The following is a 26,053-nucleotide window of genomic DNA, read 5'->3' on the forward strand; positions in this document are numbered from 1 at the left end:
ACGGGGTTAGATACAGAGTAAAGCTCTCTCTACACTGTCCCAATCAAACAATCCCAGGACAGGTACAGCACGGGGTTAGATACAGAGTAAAGCTCCCTCTACACAGTCCCCATCAAACACTCCCAGGACAGGTACAGCACGGGGTTAGACACAGAGTAAAGCTCCCTCTACACAGTCCCCATCAAACACTCCCAGGACAGGTACAGCACGGGGTTAGATACAGAGTAAAGCTCCCTCTACACTGTCCCCATCAAACGCTCCCTGGACAGGTACAGCACGGGGTTAGATACAGAGTAAAGCCCCCTCTACACTGTCCCCATCAAACACTCCCAGGACAGGTACAGCACGGGGTTAGATACAGAGTAAAGCTCCCTCTACACTGTCCCCATCAAACACTCCCAGGACAGGTACAGCACGGGGTTAGATACAGAGTAAAGCTCCCTCTACACTGTCCCCATCAAACGCTCCCTGGACAGGTACAGCACGGGGTTAGATACAGAGTAAAGCCCCCTCTACACTGTCCCCATCAAACACTCCCAGGACAGGTACAGCACGGGGTTAGATACAGAGTAAAGCTCCCTCTACACTGTCCCCATCAAACACTCCCAGGACAGGTACAGCACGGGGTTAGATACAGAGTAAAGCTCCCTCTACACTGTCCCCATCAAACACTCCCAGGACAGTGACAGCACGGGGTTAGATACAGAGTAAAGCTCCCTCTACACTGTCCCCATCAAACACTCCCAGGGCATGTACAGACGGGGTTAGATACGGAGTAAAGCTCACTCTACACTGTCTCCATCAAACACTCCCAGGACAGGTACAGCACTGGGTTAGATACAGAGTAAAGCTCCCTCTATATTGTCCCCATCAAACACTCCCAGGACAGGTACAGCACGGGGTTAGATACGGAGTAAAGCTCCCTCTACACTGTCCCCATCAAACACTCCCAGGACAGGTACAGCACGGTGTTAGATACAGAGTAAAGCTCCCTCTACACTGTCTCCATCAAACACTCCCAGGACAGGTACAGCATGGGGTTAGATACAGAGTAAAGCTCCCTCTACACTGTCCCCATCAAACACTCCCAGGACAGGTACAGCACGGGGTTAGATACAGAATAAAGCTCCCTCTACACTGTCCCCATCAAACGCTCCCTGGACAGGTACAGCACGGGGTTAGATACAGAGTAAAGCCCCCTCTACACTGTCCCCATCAAACACTCCCAGGACAGGTACAGCACGGGGTTAGATACAGAGTAAAGCCCCCTCTACACTGTCCCCATCAAACACTCCCAGGACAACCATTTGATACAGTCCCACACAACAGACCTGTGGGGAAGGTTATATCTGGTAGAATAAAGGAGACAGTAGCCACGTGGATACAAATTGGCAGAATGACAGGATGCAGGGGGGAATGGTTAATGGATATTTTTCAGGCTGGTGGCAGGTGTGCAGTGGAATTCCCGAGGGGTCAGTGTTGGGAGTCTCGCTTTTCCTGATCATTGTTAATGATCTCGATCTTGGTGTGAATTTCAAAGTTTGCAGATGTTACCAAACTTGGAAGTCAGGTAAAGTGTGAAGAGGACAGTGTCGAACTTAGACAAGTTGGTGGGGTGGGCGGGCAGGTGGCAGATGACGGTCGATGCGGGGAACTGGTACATTTTTGGGAAGAAGAACATGGAGATACAATATAAAATTAGGGGTAAGATGCTTAAAGGGTGCAGGAGCTGAGGACCTGAGTAGTTGTGGATCGATCCTATCAGGTGGCAACTAGAGAGCTGGTGGTAAAGCGTAAAGTATTTATTAATAGGGACATACAGCAAGAGCAAGGAGGTGATGCTGAACTTATACAAGACACTAGCCCTCAGCTGGAATATTGGGCACAGTTCTGGGTGCCAGACTACAGCAAGGATGTGAAGTATTGGAGAGAGTGCCTATTTACAGGAATGGTTCCAGGAAAGAGAAACGTCAGTTGTGAGGAGAGATTGGGACTGTTTGCCTTGGAGGGGAGAAGGCTGAGAGGAGATTTGATCGAGATGTTCACAATCACTAGAGGGTTGGACAGAGTCGATCGGGACTAACTGCTCCCGCTCGCAAAAAGAATTAAGAACGAGAGGGAGCAGATTTGAAGCGATTTGCAAAAGAAGCAAATGTGATGTGAGCCAAAAGCTTTTTCACCCAGTGAGTGGTTTGGGCTGTGGAATGCACGGCCTGGAACTGTGGTGGAAGCAGCTTCAATCGAGGCGTTTGAGAGCAAGTTAGATGATTATTTGAATAGGGACAAGGTGCAGCGGTTTGGGGAAAAGGCAGGGGATTGGCGTTATGTCATAATGCTGGTTTGGAGAGACAGTGGGCAACACTTTCACTTCTATGTCTGCTTCATGTCCTCTTCCAGAAATTTGACCTCGTATTCCAGGCTGAGGGGCTGGCCCAGTACTGGGATGCTGCCATCAGACCAGAACGGTGGAGTGGATGTACAAGGTCCCACAGCCCAGCGAAAAGGAGAGCTTGCTCTGAGGAACTGGGAAATATTCATCACTCAATCAATAACACTGAAACCAATTATTTGAAGTGCACTAGATGGCTGCTGCGTTTTCCACACTTCACTACTTGAAAGGCAGCAGGAGCAGAATGGTGATATCGCTGCACTACTAACCGAGAGACTGGGCTGATGCTTTGATAACAGGAGTTCAGATGGCACAAATAGCTCACTGGGCTATATCGCTGGCTTTTAAAGCAGACCAAGGCAGGCCAGCAGCACGGTTCGATTCCCGTAACAGCTTCCCCGAACAGGCGCCGGAATATGGCAACTAGGGGCTTTTCACAGTAACTTCATTTGAAGCCTACTCGTGACAATAAGCGATTTTCACTTCAAATCCCCTCACAGAAACTGGGATGTTAAATTCAATTGGTTAACAAAACTGGAGTAGAATGCTTGTATTGATATTAATCAACAAACTGTTAGATTATTATATGAACCACGGCCTGACCTCCAGATGACTCCACACGCATCAAAGGTGGGCGACTCGATATAAATGACCTTTTCATGGACACTAAACATTAACCTTGCCTGTGACGCACACATCCCAAGATTGAGTATAAAAAAAACAACCTAATGATGTCCATAAAATTCAGAGGGAGGGCCATTCAGCCCATCGAATCTGCAGCAACCCTCTGAAAGAGCAGCCGACCTCAGCCCACTCCCCTTGACTCCACCTAACCTGCACATCTTTGGACTGTGGGAGGAAACCGGAGCACCCGGAGGAAACCCACGCACACACGGGGAGGACGTGCAGATTCCACACAGACAGTGACCCAGCCGGGAATCGAACCTGGGACCCTGGTGCTGTGAGGCAGCAGTGCTAACCACTATGCTGCCGTGCCACCCACGCTAACCACTCTGCGATTCCCTGGCATTGTGAAAATCGCAGAGCAAGAGCAAGATTTTCTCTAGAAAGAAATATACAGAACTGAGTGTTGAATGAATATGTCACTGGACAACTTTTGTCGATTGTAAACGTACAAGAGAAGGAAGCTGATGGACAGGGAGTTTGTGTTTTGCATCCCACCTTCCTGCCTCCGATCAGTTACCTGTAACTGAAACTAATTTAATGCAGCTTGCTTTTAATAGGGGTGTGCCCAGAGTAAACAGATTAATCATCGGACACATCTTTAAAACAAATTTACCATCATTAAAGGTAGGATCAAGTGACGTGTGACGGACTGGGCGATGAGAAACAATTAGGGTCGGGTTTCATGTGAAGAATCCACTTTAATTAATAATTCATCATTTTTATTGTCACGAGTAGGCTTACATTAACACTGCAATGAAGTTACTGTGAAAAGCCCCTAGTCGCCACAGTCCGGCACCTGTTTGGGTACACAGAGGGAGAATTCAGAATGTCCAATTCACCTAACAACACGTCTTTCGGGACTTGTGGGAGGAAACCGGAGGAAACCCACGCAGACACAGGGAGAACGGGAAGATTCCAGACAGTGACCCAAGCCGGGTATCGAACCTGGAGCCCTGGTGCTGTGAAGCAACTGTGCTAACCTATTACAGATGCCTGGGGGAATTGTAATTGTCTGATGGGGGCTGGGATTGCTTTTGGAGAGACCTTTGCGAGAAGGGGGGGGGGGGGGGGGTTGACCCGTTGACGGGCTGGAACAGAGCGCTGGTACAGGCAGGCTGGGCTGAATGGCCTCCTCTCAGGTTTGTATGGGTGACAGACCTCTTGGGATCTGCTCCGGTTGGGATTAGGAAGTGGCACCGATACAATCACAACTGGAAAAAGATCTGGGAAGGGCTTAAACAGGGCTGGAACAGGAATTGTTCACATACAAAGAACAAAGAACAAAGAAAATTACAGCACAGGAACAGGCCCTTCGGCCCTCCCAGCCTGCGCCGATCCAGATCCTTTATCTAAACCTGTTGCCTATTTTCCAAGGTCTACTTCCCTCTGTTCCTGCCCGTTCATATACCCGTCTAGATGCCTCTGGAATGATGCTATCGTGCCCGCCCCTACCACCTCCGCTGGCAAAGCGTTCCAGGCACCCACCACCCTCTGCGTAAAAAACTTTCCACGCACATCTCCCTTAAACTTTCCCCCTCTCACCTTGAAATTGTGACCCCTTGTAACTGACACCCCCACTCTTGGGAAAAGCTTGTTGCTATCCACCCTGTCCATACCTCTCATAATTTTGTAGACCTCAATGAGGTCCCCCCTCAACCTCCGTCTTTCCAATGAAAATAATCCTAATCTACTCAACCTTTCTTCATAGCTAGCACCCTCCATACCAGGCAACATCCTGGTGAACCTCCTCTGCACCCTCTCCAAGGCATCCACATCCTTCTGGCGTAGGTAGGGGCTGTGTGGGTATCGCGGTACCGCACGGGTCTGGTAGATAGGCCGGGTGGAACACACCCAGTTCAGTCGCTCACACAGGGTGGGGTCCTTCAAGGCTGCTGGTGGTTGGTGGGTAATGGACTGAGGGCGGGCATCTCAAATCCCATGAGGTTTGAATGGGCTCTGTGGTTTCACTGAAGCGATGTGCCTGCATTGTTCCTGTTGAGCTTGTTTATAGTAGATTCCACACCCCATTTACTCTCAAATCGTTCCTGGGGTCCGGCTGAACTCAGTTCTTTCCCAAAAGGTTCTGTTTTGAAGCAGAATGATGTCAGAACTCTGAGGCCTGTCTGACAGGTAGTCGCAAGTGCTACCCTATCCCCACCCCCACCCTATCCCCACCCCCACCCTATCCCACGGCAATTCCCGTAACAGCCTCCCTGAACAGGCGCCGGAATGTGGCGACTAGGGGCTTTTCACAGTAACTTCATCTCCCTTAAACTTTCCCCCTCTCACCTTGAAATCGTGACCCCTTGTAACTGACACCCCCACTCTTGGGAAAAAGCTTGTTGCTGTCCACCCTGTCCATACCTCTCATAATTTTGTAGACCTCAATCAGGTCCCCCCTCAACCTCCGTCTTTCCAACAATCCTAATCTACTCAACCTTTCTTCATAGCTAGCACCCTCCATACCAGGCAACATCCTGGTGAACCTCCTCTGCACCCTCTCTAAAGCATCCACATCCTTCTGGTGATGTGGCGACCAGAACTGCACGCAGTATTCCAAATGTGGCCTAACCAAAGTCCTATACAACTGTAACATGACCTGCCGACTCTTGTACTCAATACCCCGTCCGATGAAGGCAAGCATGCTGTATGCCTTCTTGACCACTCTATCAACCTGCGTTGCCACCTTCAGGGTACAATGGACCTGAACTCCCAGATCTCTCTGCACATCAATTTTCCCCAGGATCCTTCCATTGACCATATAGTCCGCTCTTGAATTTGATCTTCCAAAATGCATCACCTCACATTTGCCTGGATTGAACTCCATCTGCCATTTCTCTGCCCAACTCTCCAATCTATCTTTATTTTGCTGTATTCTCTGACAGTCCGCCTCGCTATCTGCAACTCCACGAGTCTTAGTATCATCTGCAAACTTGCTCATCAGACCACCTATACCTTCTTCCAGGTCATTTATGTAGATCACAAACAACAGTGGTCCGAGCACGGATCCCTGTGGAACACCACTAGTCACCCTTCTCCATTTTGAGACACTCCCTTCCACCACTACTCTCTGTCTCCTCTTACCCAGCCAGTTCTTTATCCATCTAGCTAGTACACCCTGAACCCCATACCACTTCACTTTTTCCATCAACGAGGCAAGTTTTTTACACAGAGGGTAGTGGGTGCCTGGAACTCGCTGCCGGAGGAGGTGGTGGAAGCAGGGACGATAGTGGCGTTTAAGGGGCATCTTGACAAATACATGAATAGGATGGGAATAGAGGGATACGGACCCAGGAAGTGTAGAAGATTTTAGGTTAGACGGGCAGCATGGTCGGCGCAGGCTTGGAGGGCCGAAGGGCCTGTCCCTGTGCTGTACTTTTCTTTGTTCTTTGATCCATTGGTTGTAGAATTGCTGAGCTCTGTCTATTACTTGCTGCTTATGCTGTTTGGCGCACAGGTAGCCCCTGTGTTGTAGTTTCACCAGGTTGCCTTATTTTTCTGCCTTCCTGATGTTGCTCCTGACATGCTCTCCTGCACTCTTCATTGAAGCAGGGTTGATCCCCTGGCTTGCCAGTAGTGGTAGAGTGGGAGATAGCCAGCTCGCCTGACTGTATACCACTGTGCCACCACCACTGGCATCAACACCTCTGTCGGACATTCCCAAGGATGGCGAGGGTGGTGTCTGGGACATTATCTGTGAGACTTGATTCTGTGAGTATGACTATGTCAGGCTATTGCTGTTGTGTATTGAGTATTAATCCCCAATTTAAGGGCCTCAATTTAAGGCTGCTGGGAGAAAGGCCCGGGGAAATGAAGCAATGGTAAACCTGTTTGTTTCTGTGATCCAGGAATTGGCAATCAGTAGCTAGTGGTGTCCCTCAGGGATCCGTGTTGGGCCCACAATTGTTCACAATTTACATAGATGATTTGGAGTTGGGGACCAAGGGCAATGTGTCCAAGTTTGCAGATGACACTAAGATGAGTGGTAAAGCGAAAAGTGCAGAGGATACTGGAAGTCTGCAGAGGGATTTAGATATGTTAAGTGAATGGGCTAGGGTCTGGCAGATGGAATACAATGTCAACAAATGTGAGGTTATCCATTTTGGTCGGAATAACAGCAAACGGGATTGTTATTTAAACGATAAAATATTAAAGCATGCCGCTGTTCAGAGAGACTTGGGTGTGCTAGTGCATGAGTCACAGAAAGTTGGTTTACAGGTGCAACAGGTGATTAAGAAGGCAAATGGAATTTTGTCCTTCATTGCTAGAGGGATGGAGTTTAAGACTAGGGAGGTTATGTTGAAATTATATAAGGTGTTAGTAAGGCTATACCTGGAGTATTGTGTTCAGTTTTGGTCTCCTTACTTGAGAAAGGACGTACTGGCGCTGGAGAGTGTGCAGAGGAGATTCACTAGGTTAATCCCAGAGCTGAAGGGGTTGGATTACGAGGAGAGGTTGAGTAGACTGGGACTGTACTCGCTGGAATTTAGAATCTGAGGGGGGATCTTATAGAAACATTTAAAATTATGAAGGGAATAGATAGGATAGATGCGGGCAGGTTGTTTCCACTGGCGGGTGACAGCAGAACTAGGGGGCATAGCCTCAAAATAAGGGGAAGTAGATTTAGGACTGAGTTTAGGAGGAACTTCTTCACCCAAAGGGCTGTGAATCTATGGAATTCCTTGCCCAGTGAAGCAGTTGAGGCTCCTTCATTACATGTTTTTAAGGTAAAGATAGATAGTTTTTTGAAGAATAAAGGGATTAAGGGTTATGGTGTTCGGGCCGGAAAGTGGAGCTGAGTCCACAAAAGATCAGCCATGATCTAATTGAATGGCGGAGCAGGCTCGAGGGGCCAGATGGCCTACTCCTGCTCCTAGTTCTTATGTTCTTATGAACAGCAAGGCAGCTACTATTTAACCGCCCCCCCCCCACCCCTCTCTACTCTCAGTCTCACATGGGTGTGTGTACGAGCAGGACCCAGCAATCAGATATAACACTTCCTTTTCTCACTGTTCAAGAAGCACATTACAAGAATCAACATACATAAGGGTACCTTTAATTGACGCAATACATTGTTTGTGCGGTTGCAATATCAGAAAGAATGATCAAAAGTGTTGCTCAATGATACAGTGGATGAGGGAGAACAGTTTTCACGTTTATTCAATGCAGCACTAAATTCTCACTTCCCAGTTTAATGTTTGACAGACATTAGCTTCCTTCTTGCGACGATGCTGAGGTGATTTTTTCTGTCTAACTGTTTGACTTGTGGTTGAGTATTGGTAGCCACAGCAAGATCTCGCCGTGCTACTGGACATGGGGGGGTCAGCAGATTATTAGCCATCTTCAAGACAGAAAGCTCCCACTGGACAGGTGCTAGGGGTCCCCTCCATACATCCCCCCCCCTCCGCAGTGTGAAAGGGAGAAAACGGTAGATGCTCTTATCGTGACCGTCCTCAGTTTCAAGGGGGTGAAAGGTCATCGGGGGTGGGCAGGGCTGGAGCGGGGGCTCAAGGAGCAGAGTGGCTCCTAATTCCTATGTTCGTACGCCCCTCCCCCGATTGCAAAGTTGCCACTGTAGTCTCTAAGGCTAGAGAGGTAAACCGGGAAACGAGAAACACATTTGTCGAGGGCAGTTTTATTTAATACCACAACCAGAATCGAAGCATTGGCTATTATTGGAACAAGCTGCCACACAAAGGGAAATCGGGAAATCTCTCTCCTCAAAACGCTGTGACCGATGGAGGGGCAGTACCGTATTGGGGAACACCCCCCCCCTCCAAGTGTCCCTCCAAACCATGGACTTGGCATCTCTGTTCCCTCATTGCCACCGAGGTAGCGTGGCCTCCTGTAAGGGGGCGTGTTCTCAGAGGGTCATGTGACCCATTCGTCCAATTGGGCTGCAGCGTGCGAATCCTGGGGCTGAGGGCGGGTTGACCTTGCCCGTTTGGAGTCTGGAGACGTGGAGTACGGTAGCCTTTACCCCACACTCTCTGTAAACAGTTACCCGAATAAACCGCTTAAGCATTGGTCCAACTGGTGGCTGCTGGCTTACAGGATCAGACAAGTCAGAATCGTCGGACTCCCTGGGCAACAAGAAGCACTTTCCCCACCCGGACTGCAGCGGTTCAAAAAGGCAGCTCACCACCACAAGGGGCAATTAGGGATGGGCGACAAACGCTGGCCTGGGGAGCGATGGCTTCAAACTTTATTATTCAACCTCTCCTCATAGCTAATGCCCTCCATACCAGGCAACATCCCATAATAATAATAAGTTTAAAAAGTTATCAAGCACGATACAAATTAGAACGACCCAGCCCCAGACTTCCCTTCAGCGTTGAAGGCAACCTTTCTCCGCCAGCGAGGTATCAAAGGGGCCGAAGGCAGACGTTCCACAGGCAGATCTTGGCAGTGCTGAATTGTCACTGCTGCTTTAAGCTGAAGGCGGCTCAAAAGTCTAAATTAATGATTTTTTTTCACACAATTGCAAAAAGGTAAAGCAGGAAGCAGCAGATTCCACATGAGCAGACTGAGTGGCTCCCCACTCGAGGCAGTGCCGACCCTCACACAGCCACACTGTTGGGGATTCGATCTGGAGACATGTAGTAATACGGAAGTTTCTTGTCTTTATTGCGTTCTGTGATACGCTGTGAAATTACATCAAGGTGGCTCCGGAAGTTCGCGATCGCGTCCTTGACAGGTTTTTCTATGAAGTGTTCATCAGGATACATTCCAAGGAATAGCTGCAGATATAAAGATCATCATTCATCAATACTTAAATCTCACTTATATCAATCTTCGGTTATATTATTCCAATATGAATTAGGAACTACATGTTTTTAGAGTGTATGTAATAATCTTTATTAGTGTCAGACGTAGGCTTACATTAACACTGCAATGAGGTTACTTTGAAAAGCCCCTAGTCACCACATTCCGGCGCCTGTTCAGGTACACAGAGGGAGAATTCAGAATGTCCAATTCACCCAACAGTACATCTTTCAGGACTTTTGGGTGGAAACCGGAGCCCCCGGAGGAAACCCACGCAGACACGGGGAGAATGTGCAAACTCTGCACAGTGACCCAAGGTGGGAATCGAGCCTGGGCCCCTGGCGCTGTGAAGCAACAGTGCTAACCACTGTGCTACTGTGCTGCCCTCATAGAACCATGCTGCGCAGAAAGAGGCCATTTTCAGAAGTTAAGAAGTGTGCTACTGATGTATTCAACCCAGGCTTCGCAAAGTTCTCAGGTTTTACAACACCAAAGGTCAATACCCCTCATACGGCATGCTTGCTTTCATCGGCCGGGGCATTGAGTACATAGAACATAGGGAAATACAGCACAGAACAGACCCTTCGGCCCACGATGTTGTGCCGAACTTTTGTTCTAGTTTAATCATAGTCCAAAATTCTATGATAATCTAAGGGCAATTTATCATGGCCAATCCACCCAACCTGCACATCTTTGGACTGTGGGAGGAAACCGGAGTACCCGGAGGAAACCCACGCACACACGGGAAGGATGTGCAGACTCCACACAGACAGTGACCCAAGCCGGAATCGAACCTGGGACCCTGGAGCTGTGAAGCAATTGTGCTTTCCACAATGCTACCGTGCTGCCCTTAAGAACAAATTAATCTACACTCCATTATTCTCCCGTAATCCATGTACCTATCCAATAGTCGCTTGAAGGTCCCTAATGTTTCCGACTCAACTGCTTCCACAGGCAGTGCATTCCATGCCCCCACTACTCTCTGGGTAAAGAACCTACCTCTGACATCCCCCCTATATCTTCCACCATTCACCTTAAATTTATGTCCCCTTGTAATGGTTTGTTCCACCCGGGGAAAAGGTCTCTGACTGTCTACTCTATTCACCTAATCATCTTATAAACCTCTATCAAGTCGCCCCCATCCTTCTCCGTTCTAATGAGAAAAGGCCTAGCACCCTCAACCTTACCTCGTAAGACCTACTCTCCATTCCAGGCAACATGCTGGTAAATCTCCTTTGCACCTTTTCCAAAGCTTCCACATCCTTCCTAAAATGAGGTGAGCAGAACTGCACACAGTACTCCAAATGTGGCCTGACCAAGGTTTTGTACAGCTGCATCATCACCTCACGGCTCTTAAATTCAATCCCTCTGCTAATGAACGCTAGCACACCATAGGCCTTCTTCACAGCTCTATCCACTTGAGTGGCAACTTTCAAAGATCTATGAACACAGACCCCAAGATCTCTCATCTCCTCTACATTGTCAAGAACCCTACCGTTAACCCTGTATTCCGCATTCATATTTGTCCTTCCAAAATGGACAACCTCACACTTTTCAGGATTAAACTCCATCTGCCACTTCTCAGCCCAGCTCTGCATTCTATCTATGTCTCTTTGCAGCCAACAACAGCCCTCCTCACTATTCACAACTCCACCAATCTTCGTATCATCTGCAAATTTACTGATCCACCCTTCAACTCCCTCATCCAAGTCATTAATGAAAATCACAAACAGCAGAGGACCCAGAACTGATCCCTACGGTGAGTATAAAAAATGGCAAGTCATGTTGCAGCTGTATAGAACCTTAGTTAGGCCACACTTGGAGTATAGTGTTCAATTCTGGTCGCCACACTACCAGAAGAATGTGGAAGCTTTGGAGAGGGTACAGAAGAGATTTACCAGGATGTTGCCTGGTATCCATACAGAGCATTAGCTCTGAGGAGAGGTTGGATAAACTCGGTTTATTCTCACTGGAACGACGGAGGTTGAGGGGCGACATGACAGAGGTCTACAAAATTATGAGGGGCGTGGACCGAGTGGATAGTCAGAGGCTTTTCCCCCAGGGTAGAGGGGTCAATTACTAGGGGGCATAGGTTTAAGGCAGAAAGGGGTAAGGTTTCAGGGAGATGTGCGAGGCAAGTTTTTTACACAGAGGGTAGTGGGTGCCTGGAACTCGCTGCCGGAGGAGGTGGTGGAAGCAGGGACGATAGTGACGTTTAAGGGGAATCTTGACAAATACATGAATAGGATGGGAATAGAGGGATACGGACCCCGGAAGTGTAGAAGTTTATAGGTTAGACGGGCAGCATGGTCTGCACAGGCTAGGAGGGCCACCCAGATTGCTAAATCACACACCACAGCCAGGATGTGATCTGTTGAATGTCTGGAAAGCACCAGACATAATATGCGGTCAAAACTCAAACATTTGAAATAGATTCAACGCTGAGCTTGATGAGAAAAATCAGCTGAATTAGTGTCAGAGAGATAGAGAGAGAGAAAGGGATTCTTTAAATTTTAAATTAAGCAAAAACAAAATGGCTGCCACAGCAGCAATTAACCCAAAACTCCAGGTCAGCAGAATTCCGAGGCTGGGAAGGTCATAGAAGCATTTGAGACGTTCAAACAAAAATGCAGATGGACATTCGGTTGCTTCATGGGCAGGAGAGAAAGGGTTAAATTTGTTTTAATAGCTGGGAGCTGAGTGAGATTCCCCAGTTAAAACAGACGTTTGAAAAACTCAGCACACATGTATGAGTTTCAAAACCAGAGGGAGGAACCAGGTGAGCCTGTTGAAAATTTCTCAATGAGATTGAAAATGAAGCCAACAAGTGCAAGTTGAAAGAAATGGAAGCTAGTTTGCTCAGTCTGGTTCTTTTGGGCTCCGCACATCCTGATGTAGGAATAGTTCTGTTTCAAAAAGACAAGATCACAATATCTCAGGCTATCTACACAGTCAGGACACATGGAACCTCAAGCAGACAGATTAAATTGCTGACTACCCAGCTAAGTCACGGGAAAGGCAGCCAGTGAGATAGCACCAACAACAACTGTAACATCAACAGAATCATTGAAAAGTGACGGAAAGTTTGCAAAATCAACTCTGACACCAGGAGCAACTCGCACAGCATCACCAGTGCCGTGTGTCACACCGCGAGCGATGAATACTCCACAAGATAACTGATTCCAGGGATGGCGGGATTGTCATTTCTTTATTTGGAGAGTAGTAGGGGTGTGGAACGCCCTGCCTGCAACAGTAGTAGACTCGCCAAATTTAAGGGCATTTAAGTGGTCACTGGATAGACATATGGATGAAAATGGAATAGTGTAGGTCAGATAGACTTCTGATGGTTTCACAGGTCGGCGCAACATCGAGGGCCGAAGGGCCCGCACTGCGCTGTAATGTTCTAATGTTCAGATGAGGAGAGATTGACTATGTTAGGATTGTTCTCGCTGGAGTTCAGAAGAATGAGGGGGGATCTCATAGAGACTTATACAATTCTAACAGGACGAGACAGGGTTGATGCAGGGAAGATGTTCCCAATGATGGGTGTGTCCGGAACCAGGGGTCACAGTCTAAGGATTCTGGGTAAACCATTTCGGACAGAGATAAGGAGACATTTCTTCACCCAAAGAGTGATGAGCCTGTGGAATTCATTACCACAGGAAGTAGTTGATGCTAAAACTTTGAATATATTCAAGAGGTAGCTAGATATAGCACTTGGGGTGAATGGGATCAAAGGCTATGGGGAGAAAGCAGGATTAGGATATTGAGCTGGATGATCTGCCATGATGGTGATGAATGGGGGAGCAGGCTCGAAGGGCCAAAAGGCCTCCTCCTGCTCCTATCTGCTATGTATCTATGTATACAAATTTTTTTTGAGAAAAGAGAAAAAGCTTTTTAATAATAATCTTTATTGTCACAATTAGGCTTACATTAACACTGCAATGAAGTTACAGTGAAAAGCCCCTAGTCGCCACAATCCAGTGCCTGTTCAGGGAGGCTGGTGCGGGAATTGAACCCGCATTGCTGGCCTTGTTCTGCATTACACACCAGCTGTCTAGCCCACTGAGCTAAATCAGCCCCTTAAGGTATTCAATTTAATTATAAAAGTTGATTCTTAATCTTCTTCTGTGTGGCCCAGACTAATCGCCGGGATGGCAGGACTGACAGGTGGAGAAAGGCTGGATCGACTGGGCTGGTACTGACTGGAGTTTAGAAGAATGAGAGGGGATCTCACAGAAACATCTAAAATCCTGATGGGACAGGACAGGGTGGATGCGGGAAGAATGTTGGGGACGTCCAGAACTCGGGGTCACAGCCTAAGAATAAGGGGTCAGCCATTCAGGACTGAGATGAGGAAGAACTTCTTCTCTCAGAGAGTTGGGAACTTGTGAAATTCTCCACCACAGAAAGCTGTTGGGGCCAGGTCGTTGGATATATTCAAGAGGGAGCTGGACGTGGCCCTTGCAGCTAAGGAGATCAAGGGTTATGGAGAGCGGGAGTGGGATACTGAATTTGCACGATCAGCCATGATCATATTGAATGGTGGCGCAGGCTCGAAGGGCCGAATGACCTCCTCCTACCCCTATTTTCTAGGTTTTTATGATGTAAAACACAATGGACGTGATCTAACGGAAAAGATTCTCAGTGTGTAGCGAGCAGGAACTGCCCAGGGGCTTCCCAACCCTCGACCCGGCCTACCCATGTCCAGCAGTGCTGCCTACAGCAAGACCCCCGCCCAATACCCCCACTCCCCCCCCTCCCCAATACGAGCTGTCTCCCCAACACCCCTCCCTCCACTCCCATGATGAACAATGCGTGTGCCTAACGATCCTCGATCTGTCTTCCCCTGGGAAACGTTGCCCAAAACAGACGGGCGAGGGCCCAGGTGGGCGGCGGGAGGTGGCTGAGGACAGATCAGTGACCAACGTAGACATTGGCGTAGTGGGGGGGGGGGAGAGGGGGGGGGGGGGGGGAGAGATCCACCGACCCTACCTAAATGACCTGTCAAACGTGAGTTGCCATATAGACTAAGCTACCCTCCCACTGACCTCCAGGCTCTCCATCCGATGGCGCTGGACCATCCGCGGTAACTCCCCCCACCGCTGCCTCCCACGAGAACACCTCGGAGGCGAGCTCTGGGGATGCCACCCTCAAAGTGTCACAGCTGCCAACCCCAACCTCCACCAGGACAGAGACACGCATCTCAGTGGGTGACAGTAGTGCACAGACTTCTGGGACACATTCTGGTGAGCACCACATAGCTGCTGTTGCACAACAGATAGAGGGGGCACGCCCAGGCCAGACAGCAGTCGGAGGGCTGCTGGGTCCTAGGATCCAGCTGGAGGGGGCACGCCCAGGCCAGATAGCAGTCGGAGGGCTGCTGGATCCCAGGACCCAGATAGAGGGAGCACGCCCAGGCCAGACAGCAGTCGGAGGGCTGCTGGGTCCCAGAACCCAGATAGAGGGGGCACGCCCAGGCCAGACAGCAGTCAGAGGGCTGCTGGATCCCAGCGACGAGCTGGGTCCCAGCCTGATGCTGAGCCCCTGGAACAGGGTTACCCAGAGCTGATGTATTGGAGTATTGCGTACAGTTCTGGTCGCCTCATTATAGGAAGGACGTGGAAGCTTTGGAATGGGTGCAGAGGAGATTTACCAGGATGTTGCCTGGTATGGAGGGAAAATCTTATGAGGAAAGGCTGATGGACTTGAGGTTGTTCTCGTTAGAGAGAAGAAGGTTAAGAGGTGTCTTAATAGAGGCATACAAAATGATCAGAGGGTTAGATAGGGTGGACAGTGAGAGCCTTCTCCCGCGGATGGAGGTGGCTAGCACGAGGGGACATAGCCTTAAATTGAGGGGTAATAGATATCGGACAGAGGTCAGAGGTAGGTTTTTTACGCAAAGAGTGGTGAGGCCGTGGAATGCCCTACCTGCAACAGTAGTGAACTCGCCAACATTGAGGGCTGAAGGGCCTGTACTGCGCTGTATCATTCTATGTTGGTGCTCTTTGGGGGGGTTTAAACTAATTCAGCAGGGGCATGGGAACCTGGATTGTAGTTTTGGGGTACGGGAGATTGAGAGTATAGAGGTCAGGAGCACAGATTTGACTTCGCAGGAGGGTGCCAATGTTCAGGTAGGTGGTTTGAAGTGTGTCTACTTCAATGCCAGGAGTATACGAAATAAGGTAGGGGAACTGGCAGCATGGGTTGGTACCTGGGACTTCGATGTTGTGGCCATTTCAGAGACATGGATAGAGCAGGGACAGGAATGGTTGTTGCAGGTTCCGGGGTTTAGGTGTTTTAGTAAGCTCAGAGAAGGGGGCAAAAGAGGGGGAGGTGTGGCGCTGCTAGTCAAGGACAGTATTACGGTGGCGGAAAGGATGCTAGATGGGGACTCTTCTTCTGAGGTAGTATGGGCTGAGGTTAGAAACAGGAAAGGAGAGGTCACCCTGTTGGGAGTTTTCTATAGGCCACCTAATAGTTCTAGGGATGTAGAGGAAAGGATGGCGAAGATGATTCTGGAAAAGAGCGAAAGTAATAGGGTAGTTGTTATGGGAGACTTTAACTTTCCAAATATTGACTGGAAAAGATATATTTCGAGTACATTAGATGGGTCATTCTTTGTACAATGTGTGCAGGAGGGTTTCCTGACACAATATGTTGACAGGCCAACAAGAGGCGAGGCCACATTGGATTTGGTTTTGGGTAATGAACCAGGCCAGGTGTTAGATCTGGAGGTAGGTGAGCACTTTGGAAACAGTGACCACAATTCGGTGACCTTTACGTTAGTGATGGAAAGGGATAAGTATACCCCGCAGGGCAAGAGTTATAGCTGGGGGAAGGGCAATTATGATGCCATTAGACATGACTTAGGATGTGTTGGTTGGAGAAGTAGGCTGCAAGGGTTGGGCACACTGGATATGTGGAGCTTGTTCAAGGAACAGCTATTGCATGTTCTTGATAAGTACGTACCAGTCAGGCAGGGAGGAAGGGGTCGAGCGAGGGAACCGTGGTTTACCAAAGAAGTGGAATCTCTTGTTAAGAGGAAGAAGGAGGCCTATGTGAAGATGAGGCGTGAAGTTTCAGTTGGGGCGCTTGATAGTTACAAGGAAGCGAGGAAGGATCTAAAGAGAGAGCTGAGACGAGCAAGGAGGGGACATGAGAAGTCTTTGGCAGGTAGGATCAAGGAAAACCCAAAAGCTTTCTATAGGTATGTCAGGAATAAAAGAATGACTAGGGTAAGAGTAGGGCCAGTCAAGGACAGTGGTGGGAAGTTGTGTGTGGAGGCTGAGGAGATAAGCGAGATACTAAATGAATACTTTTCGTCAGTATTCACTCAAGAAAAAGATAATATTGTGGAGGAGAATGCTGAGACCCAGGCTATTAGAATAGATGGCATTGAGGTGCGTAGGGAAGAAGTGTTGGCAATTCTGGACAAGGTGAAAATAGATAAGTCCCTGGGGCCGGATGGGATTTATCCTAGGATTCCCTGGGAAGCCAGGGAAGAGATTGCTGAGCCTTTGGCTTTGATTTTTAGGTCATCATTGGCTACAGGAATAGTGCCAGAGGACTGGAGGATAGCAAATGTGGTCCCTTTGTTCAAGAAGGGGAGTAGAGATAACCCCGGTAACTATAGGCCGGTGAGCCTAACGTCTGTGGTGGGTAAAGTCTTGGAGAGGATTATAAAAGATACGATTTATAATCATCTAGATAGGAATAATACGATTAGGGACAGTCAGCATGGTTTTGTGAAGGGTAGGTCATGCCTCACAAACCTTATCGAGTTCTTTGAGAAGGTGACTGAACAGGTAGACGAGGGTAGAGCAGTTGATGTGGTGTATATGGATTTCAGTAAAGCGTTTGATAAGGTTCCCCACGGTCGGCTATTGCAGAAAATACGGAGGCTGGGGATTGAGGGTGATTTAGAGATGTGGATCAGAAATTGGCTAGTTGAAAGAAGACAGAGAGTGGTAGTTGATGGGAAATGTTCAGAATGGAGTTCAGTTACGAGTGGCGTACCACAAGGATCTGTTCTGGGGCCGTTGCTGTTTGTCATTTTTATAAATGACCTAGAGGAGGGCGCAGAAGGATGGGTGAGTAAATTTGCAGACGACACTAAAGTCGGTGGAGTTGTAGACAGTGCGGAAGGATGTTGCAGGTTACAGAGGGACATAGATAAGCTGCAGAGCTGGGCTGAGAGGTGGCAAATGGAGTTTAATGTGGAGAAGTGTGAGGTGATTCACTTTGGAAAGAATAACAGAAATGCGGAATATTGGCTAATGGTAAAATTCTTGGTAGTGTGGATGAGCAGAGGGATCTCGGTGTCCATGTACATAGATCCCTGAAAGTTGCCACCCAGGTTGATAGGGTTGTGAAGAAGGCCTATGGTGTGTTGGCCTTTATTGGTAGAGGGATTGAGTTCCGGAGCCATGAGGTCATGTTGCAGTTGTACAAAACTCTAGTCCGGCCGCATTTGGAGTATTGCGTACAGTTCTGGTCGCCTCATTATAGGAAGGACGTGGAAGCTTTGGAACGGGTGCAGAGGAGATTTACCAGGATGTTGCCTGGTATGGAGGGAAAATCTTTTGAGGAAAGGCTGATGGACTTGAGGTTGTTTTCGTTAGAGAGAAGAAGGTTAAGAGGTGACTTAATAGAGGCATACAAAATGATCAGAGGGTTAGATAGGGTGGACAGCGAGAGCCTTCTCCCGCGGATGGAGGTGGCTAGCACGAGGGGACATAGCCTTAAATTGAGGGGTAATGGATATAGGACAGAGGTCAGAGGTGGGTTTTTTACGCAAAGAGTGGTGAGGCCGTGGAATGCCCTACCTGCAACAGTAGTGAACACGCCAACATTGAGGGCATTTTAAAATTTATTGGATAAGCATATGGATGATAAGGGCATAGTGTAGGTTAGATGGCCTTTAGTTTTTTTCCATGTCGGTGCAACATCGAGGGCCGAAGGGCCTGTACTGCGCTGTATCGTTCTATGTTCTATGTTCTATGATGGAGATGATAGGGAGCGGTCGGGAGATTCAGAGGGTGATGTCAGCGACACTCCAGTAGATCCATAGCCGATTGGAGGAGTCCCAGAGGCTATGGGCACAGGAGATGGCACCGGCAATGCGTGGCACTGAGGCTAACACTGCTAGGGTAGCGGCCGCGGGGGAAAGCTTGGCACACGGCAGTATGAGTGGGGGTGTCTGAATTGTCACACAGTCGGTGATGGCGATGGCTGAGCGCCTCGTCAGCGGGTCCCAGTCACTGGGGGTTGCCACCCACCAGGCGGACATTGATGAGGCATGTCCCCCCAGCCCCCAGCCCCATGTGGGCATAGCCAAGGCGCTGAGGAGCATGTCCCAGTCCCAGGTGGGCATTGCTGGGGCGCTGGGGCACATTCTGGTCAGTGAGGTGCATCGGCGAGAGTTTGACACAATGCTGCAGACATCAGGCAGCGGCAGGGATGGCAGGGCGGGATGCTGGAGGGCAGCTGGGCCCGATCCGGCTGCCCCCCCCCCCATCCTGAGCTGAACCGCAGCGCCCTGTGGGCACAGAGTGGGAGGAGTGCCAAACCAGAGCCAATCTACGGAGTGGCGACGGTGGCCACCTGCTCCCCTGAGACCCCCCCCCCCCCCCCCAAACAATTGCGCGTCTCAGAATCAGCACCCGGATCAGGGTGGCACAGACGGGCATCTCCAGGTGGGCTGGAGCCCTCCGGCCCCAGAACCTCCAGTGGACGCCCATCGAAGATTCAGGCCGGGGATCAACTGAGTGGGCACTGCGGGGGTGGGGGGGGGGGGGGGGGGTGGTGAAGGGGTAAGGGCGGGCACGGCAGAACCACCGAGGGATTGGGACAGTTGGAGGCACATTCGTTAATTCATAAAAATCGTTGACCAACATGACGCCTCTGGCACTTTGCACTGCACCAATCCCCTGCCCCATCTCCCCGGACACCCTGGATAACCCTTCCCAAACCCCCCTACCCGCCCCGGGCACACCACGGGCAGGCGACAGGTGTGAGCGAGCGCTCGGCGGACAGGCAGGGGTCAGACTGTGGCACAGATTGAGGAGCACCAGTGCCCAGCCCTCTACCACCCTCATCACCCCCCACCACCCTCGACAGTGACCCGCGGACAGCACAGTCCCAGCAGCCTGGAGCGCAGTTACTGCAGACTCGGTGAGGGTGGGGAATGTTTGGTGGGGGGTGGGGGGGGGGGGGGAGGGGGGTGAAGGTGGGGGGACTGGTGGGGGAAGGCTGAGGGATGGAGGGGAGGGATGCCGGAAGTGGGGGGGGGGGGGGGGGGGGGGGGTGGGGAGAGGGGGAATGGTGGAGGAGGCCATCCTATGTGAAGCGGGCGAGGATGAAGGCGCCCCTCGGCCCCCCCCAGGCTTGCTGGACCCTCACCGCTGCTGCCTGTCCTCCACCCTCCGGCTGGTCCTCCCTGGGGTCGTCTTCCTGCCCCTCCGGGCCTGGCGCCTCCTCGTCATCATCCTCCTCCTCGAAGGTGGCCACATATTCCTCGCCCTCGGCCTCCAGCTCGTCGCCCCGCTGCTGTGCCAGGTTGTGGAGGACACAGCAGACCATCCCAAAGGGGGCAGCCCCTGAGGCATCAGAACCACATCTTGAGGAGTCTGATGCACCGTTCAATGACAGCCTGGGTGGGCCCATGGGCCTTTGTTGTCTCGGGCCTCTACATCAGCACTCGGCTTCTGTACTGGCGGCATTAGCCAGGTCCTCAGGTACCCCTCATCACCCAGAGCCAGCCGCCCATCCTGGGGTGGTCCTCGAAGAGGCCGGGGATATCTGACTGCCTCAGGATGTGGCTGTTGTGGACACTCCCCGGGAAGCGTGCACACACGTACATGATCTAGTGATCGCACACGAGCTGGACAGTCAGGGACTGGGACCCCTCTTTTTGATGAAGGGTACCCCAGACAGCTTGGCGTCTGCAAGGTGACACGGCATTTAGTATCCCCAAGGACCTGGGGCACCCTGGCCATGGCGGAGAATCCTGCTGCCCGGGCACCCTGCCGAGTTTGGTCCGTGTCAACGTTTATGTGGTTAGTTGCCCGGGCAACAGGGTATCTGTGACCTCGAGCCCCGGAATGATCCAGAAGTAGAGGTTCAGGCCTGTGGTGGCCCTGCTGGTCACCGGAAGTGGGTAACCTCCTCCTCCACGCGCTGCCAAATCCGCAAGGACCTGGCACAGGCACTGCACCATCACCTTAGAACACAGCACAGAACAGGCCCTTCGGCCCTCGATGTTGTGCCGAGCAATGATCACCCTACTCAAACCCACATATCCACCCTATACCCGTAACCCAATAACCCCCCCTTAACCTTACTTTTTAGGACACTACGGGCAATTTAGCATGGCCAATTCACCTAACCCGCACATCTTTGGACTGTGGGAGGAAACCGGAGCACCCGGAGGAAACCCACGCACACACGGGGAGGACGTGCAGACTCCGCACAGACAGTGACCCAAGCCGGGAATCGAACCTGGGACCCTGGAGCTGTGAAGCATTTATGCTAACCAGCATGCTACCGTGAGGCCCCTTGTTGAGGCGGAAGCCTCCTGCAGCACCTGCCGTCCATCCTCTGGTCGAAATACCAGCGGCACCTGCATTTCTTGGGTTGTCGACCCCCCCCCCCCCCCACCCCCCCCTCCCCCCCCCCCTCCCCCCCCCGAGTCCCCCCTCCGGCCTGATGGGCGGCCGGGCCCCTCATCAGGACCCCCTACCTGGGCCGCTGCCTCCAGCCTCTGTCGATGCTGCTGCCTCCGCCCCCTCCAGCGCCCGCCCGCCCGGCTGGCCAGCAGCACCGTGAGGCACAGCGCTTCCCCCGGGGTCCAAGATATCAGCCGTGGCCCCCACCCCGGGACCCTCCGGCCTCCCCATTGATCCCCCCTCCCACAAACCTGCCCACGCACCCCGGCTACAGATTCACTGGACCCTGCACCACAATACGATTCACTCCACCTGATATCAGGGAACAGCTGATACGGGATACTGCAAAGGCTGTGGGGACCCTGACAATATCCCGGCAATAGTACTGGAGACTTGTGCCCCAGAACTTGCCGCACCCCCTAGCCAAGCTGCTCCTGTACAGCTACCCAGCAATGTGGGAAATTGCCCAGGTTTGTCCTGTACACAAGAAACAGGGCCAATCCAACCCAGCCAATTGCCGCCCTATCCGTCTACTCTCCACCATTAGCAAAGTGATGGAACTATAGAATTCCTACAGTGCAGCAGGAGGCCATTCGGCCCATTGAGTCTGCACAGTCCCTCTAAAAGAGCTTTCCATCCAAGCTGACTTTGCAGCCCTACCCCAATAACCCCTCAACATGACCGACTCAGCCCTGGACACGAAGGGCCAATTTAGCACGGTCAATCCTCCTAACCGGCACATCTTAATAATAATAATCTTTATTGTCACAAGTGGGCTGACATTAACACTGCAATGAAGTTACTGTGAAAATCCCCTCGTCGCCACATTCCGGCGCCTGTTCGGGAACACGGAGGGAGAATCCAGAATGGCCAATTCACCTCACAGCACATCTTTCGGGAATTGTGGGAGGAAACCGGAGCACCCGGGGGAAACCCACGCAGACACGGGGAGAACGTACAGACTCCGCACAGACAGTGACCCAAGCCGGGAATCGAACCCTAGAGCTGTGAAGCAATAGTGCTAACCACTGTGCTACCGTGCCGCCCCTCTTTGGACTGTGGGAGGAAACCGGAGCACCCGGAAGAAACCCACGCACACACGGGGAGGACGTGAAAACTCCGCACAGACAGTCACCCGAGGCAGGAATTGAACCTGGGTCCTTGGCGCTGTGAGGCAGCAGTGCTAACCACTGTGCCACCGTGCTATCAAGCGGCACTAACTCAGCAATAACCTGCTCACGGACGCTCAGTTTGGGTTCTGCCAGGGTCACTCAGCTCCTGACCTCATTACAGCCTTGGTTCAAACCTGGCCAAAGAGCTGAATGCCAGAGGGGAGGTGGGAGTACCTGCCCTTTGACATCAAGGCAGCATTTGACTGGGTGAGGCATCAAGGAGCCCGAGCTAAACTGGAGTCAATGGGAATCAGTGGGAAAACTCTCCGCTGGTTGGAGTCATACCCGGCACAAAGGAAGATGGTTGTGGTGGTTGGAGGTCAATCATCTCAGTTCCAGGACATCACTGCAGGAGTTCCTCAGGGTCGTGTCTGAGGCCCAATCATCTTCAGCTGCTTCATCGATGACCTCCCTTCCATCATCAGGTCAGAAGTGGGGATGTTTGCGGATGACTGCACAATGCTCAGCACCATTTGTGACTCCTCAGATAATGAAGCAGTCCATGTCCAAATGCAGCAAGACCTGGACAATATCCAGGCTTGGGGCTGACAAATGGAAAGTTACATTCACGCCACACATGTGCCAGGCAATGACCATCTCCTACAAGAGAGGATCTAATCATCGCACCTTGACATTCAATGGCATTACCATCGATGAAACCCCCACAATCAACATCCTGGGGGTTACCATTGATCAGAAACTGAACTGGACTAACCATAATAATATTGTGGCTACCAGGGCAGGTCAAAGGTTAGGAATCCTCTGGCGAGTAACTCACCTCCTGACCCCCCAAAGCCTGTCCACCATCTACATGGCACAAGTCAGGAGTGTGATGGAGACTCTCCACTTGCCTGGATGAGCGCGGCTCCAACAACACTCAAGAAGCTCCACACCATCCAGGACAAAGCAGCCCCGCTTGATTGTTCCTCCTTCCACAAACATTCACTCCCTCCACCACCAACACACAGTGGCAGCCGTGTGTACCATCTACAGGATGCACTGCAGTAACTCACCAAGGTTCCTTAGGCAGCACCTTCCAAACCCACGACCACGACCATCTAGAAGGACAAGAGCAGCAGATACCTGGGAACCCCACCACCTGGAGGTTCCCCTCCAAGTCACTCCCCACCCTGACTGGGAAATATATCGGCCGTTCCCTCACTGTCGCCGGGGCAACATCCTGGAACTCCCTCCCTAACAGCACAGTGGGTGTACCTACACCTCAGGGACTGCAGCGGCTCAAGAAGGCAGCTCAGCCCCCACCTTCTGAAGGGCAGTTAGGGATGGGCAATAAATGCTGGTCTAACCAGCGACACACACATCCAGTAAATGAATTTTAAAAAGGCCTACCTCGTTATCCTGGAACTGGCTGAGAGCCCACACGGCCCCCAGGTGCCAACAGGAACGCCCTCTGTCTGGTAAGCTCTCGATGATTAACTCCACATTGACAACTCCTTTCTCAGTGGGTGGGGGCTGCCTCATTGTGGGAGGGGAGTTTGGAATCCACGAGCACCAGTCGTACTGTAATTCAAAGAAAACACATTGAAATAAGAATTTAAAAATAAAATCACAGTTGGCAAAGCCCCATTGGCTCCGTTAGATTCCTCCTCAGTAATGGCTGCTTCAAGGAGCTGTGTGAATTCTCAGCCAAGAGGAGGGGCAGCACGGTAGCATGGTGGTTAGCATAAATGCTTCACAGCTCCAGGATCCCAGGTTCGATTCCCGGCTTGGGTCACTGTCTGTGTGGAGTCTGCACGTCCTCCCCATGTTTGCGTGGGTTTCCTCCGGGTGCTCCGGTTTCCTCCCACAGTCCAAAGATGTGCGGGTTAGGTGGATGGGCAATGCTAAATTGCCCGTAGTGTCCTAAAAAGTAAGGTTAAGGGGGGGTTGTTGGGTTACGGGTATAGGGTGGATACGTGGGTTTGAGTAGGGTGATCATGGCTCGGCACAACATCGAGGGCTGAAGGGCCTGTTCTGTGCTGTACTGTTCTATGTTCTATGTTATAATTGTGCATTTATTTCGACCTCGCTCAGTGTCGGGGACAGGAGATGGAATCTTGCTGAGGCACGGGGAGTTTCGCCTGGCAACCTGAGAGCCAATGAGAGGCCTCCTTTCGGGAAGACCCACCAAAACACCAGCCAATCAGGCAGTGACCAGGCCAGCAGGGGGCCTTACCCATCGGTGGACGGCTCGGCGGCGCTGAATTACTCACTTCCCATTGCCGCTCTCTCTGGGTAGCTCTCCTCTCCCACGGACTTCCCGTATTTCCCCAGGCCATCAGCCGGCGTTCCACATTCCCCTGAGGAACACACTAACTGTGTGTTCACGTGGTTTGTGATGGACTGACCTGGACACCTTCCTGCCCATTGGGCAGGCAACCAACCTGACCGGGTGTCGAGATTCCACATGGTTAGAATCAGATCTCCGCAGGCTCTGGGACGGTGGCCAACGACATCCTCTCCACCCAAAACACCAAATGGAAGCCGGAAGGATCTCCACAGAACGGGTATTGACCGACTCGGTGTCTTTCCAGAATTCTCATTTTCATCCTGTCATAGAATCCTGACAGCAGGGCAGCACGGTGGCCTAGTGGTTAGCACAACCGCCTCACGGCGCTGAGGTCCCAGGTTCGATCCCGGCTCTGGGTCACTGTCCGTGTGGAGTTTGCACATTCTCCCCGTGTCTGCGTGGGTTTCGCCCCCACAACCCAAAAAATGTGCAGAGTAGGTGGAATGGCCATGCTAAATTGCCCCTTAATTTGAAAAAATAATTGGGTAATCTAAATTTATAAAAAAAAAGAAAAGAATCCTGACAGTGCAGAAAGAGGCCATTCGGCCCATCGAGTCTGCCCGGCCCTTGGAATGAGCACCCTACCTAAGTCCACTCTCCACCCACCCCGCCCTATCCCCGTAACCCAACCTAATCTGCATATCTTTGGACACTAAGGGGCAATTTATCATGGCCAATCTATGAAACCTGCACATCTTTGGACTGTGGGAGGAAACCGGAGCACCCGGAGGAAACCCACGCAGACACGGGGAGGACGTGCAGACTCCGCACAGACAGTCACCTAAGGCTGGAATTGAACCTGGGACCCTGGAGCTGTGAAGCAGCAGTGCTAACCACTGTGCTACCGTGCCGCCCGAATACACTTCTCTGCAAAGTCTCATTACATCTCTGTCGACCGCAGAAGATTATTAAACCATTTGTGACTCTGAAGCCTCTGCCCCCCCCCCCCCCATCATACCCACTGACCTGGCAGAAACCTCTGCTCAAGCTTCTTTTGTTAAGTGGAGCATTCTTCTCTGGGCATCCATGGGCATTAGGATGTCCCGCCTGGCACTGACCTCCTCCAGCAGGGTCATCCAAG

The 26,053-nt window shown here is 51.1% G+C and overlaps 1 protein-coding gene across 1 annotated transcript in view; it reads right to left on the minus strand.

Annotated features, from left to right (window-relative positions):
• Positions 1 to 8,110: 8,110 nt before the first annotated feature.
• LOC119956246 (polyunsaturated fatty acid 5-lipoxygenase-like) overlaps positions 8,111 to 26,053 on the minus strand; it is a 77,280-nt gene continuing 59,337 nt past the window's right edge. The window contains exons 9-10 of the mRNA XM_038783280.1: positions 24,033 to 24,203; positions 8,111 to 9,816 (exon numbers count right to left, since the gene is read on the minus strand). Coding sequence (XP_038639208.1) covers positions 9,637 to 9,816; positions 24,033 to 24,203 — 351 coding nt within the window. The 3' untranslated portion in view covers positions 8,111 to 9,636. The remainder of the gene's footprint in view (positions 9,817 to 24,032; positions 24,204 to 26,053) is intronic.

This window comes from Scyliorhinus canicula, chromosome 22 (genome assembly GCF_902713615.1).
Source record: "Scyliorhinus canicula chromosome 22, sScyCan1.1, whole genome shotgun sequence".
In the NCBI taxonomy this organism is placed as follows: Eukaryota; Metazoa; Chordata; class Chondrichthyes; order Carcharhiniformes; family Scyliorhinidae; genus Scyliorhinus; species Scyliorhinus canicula.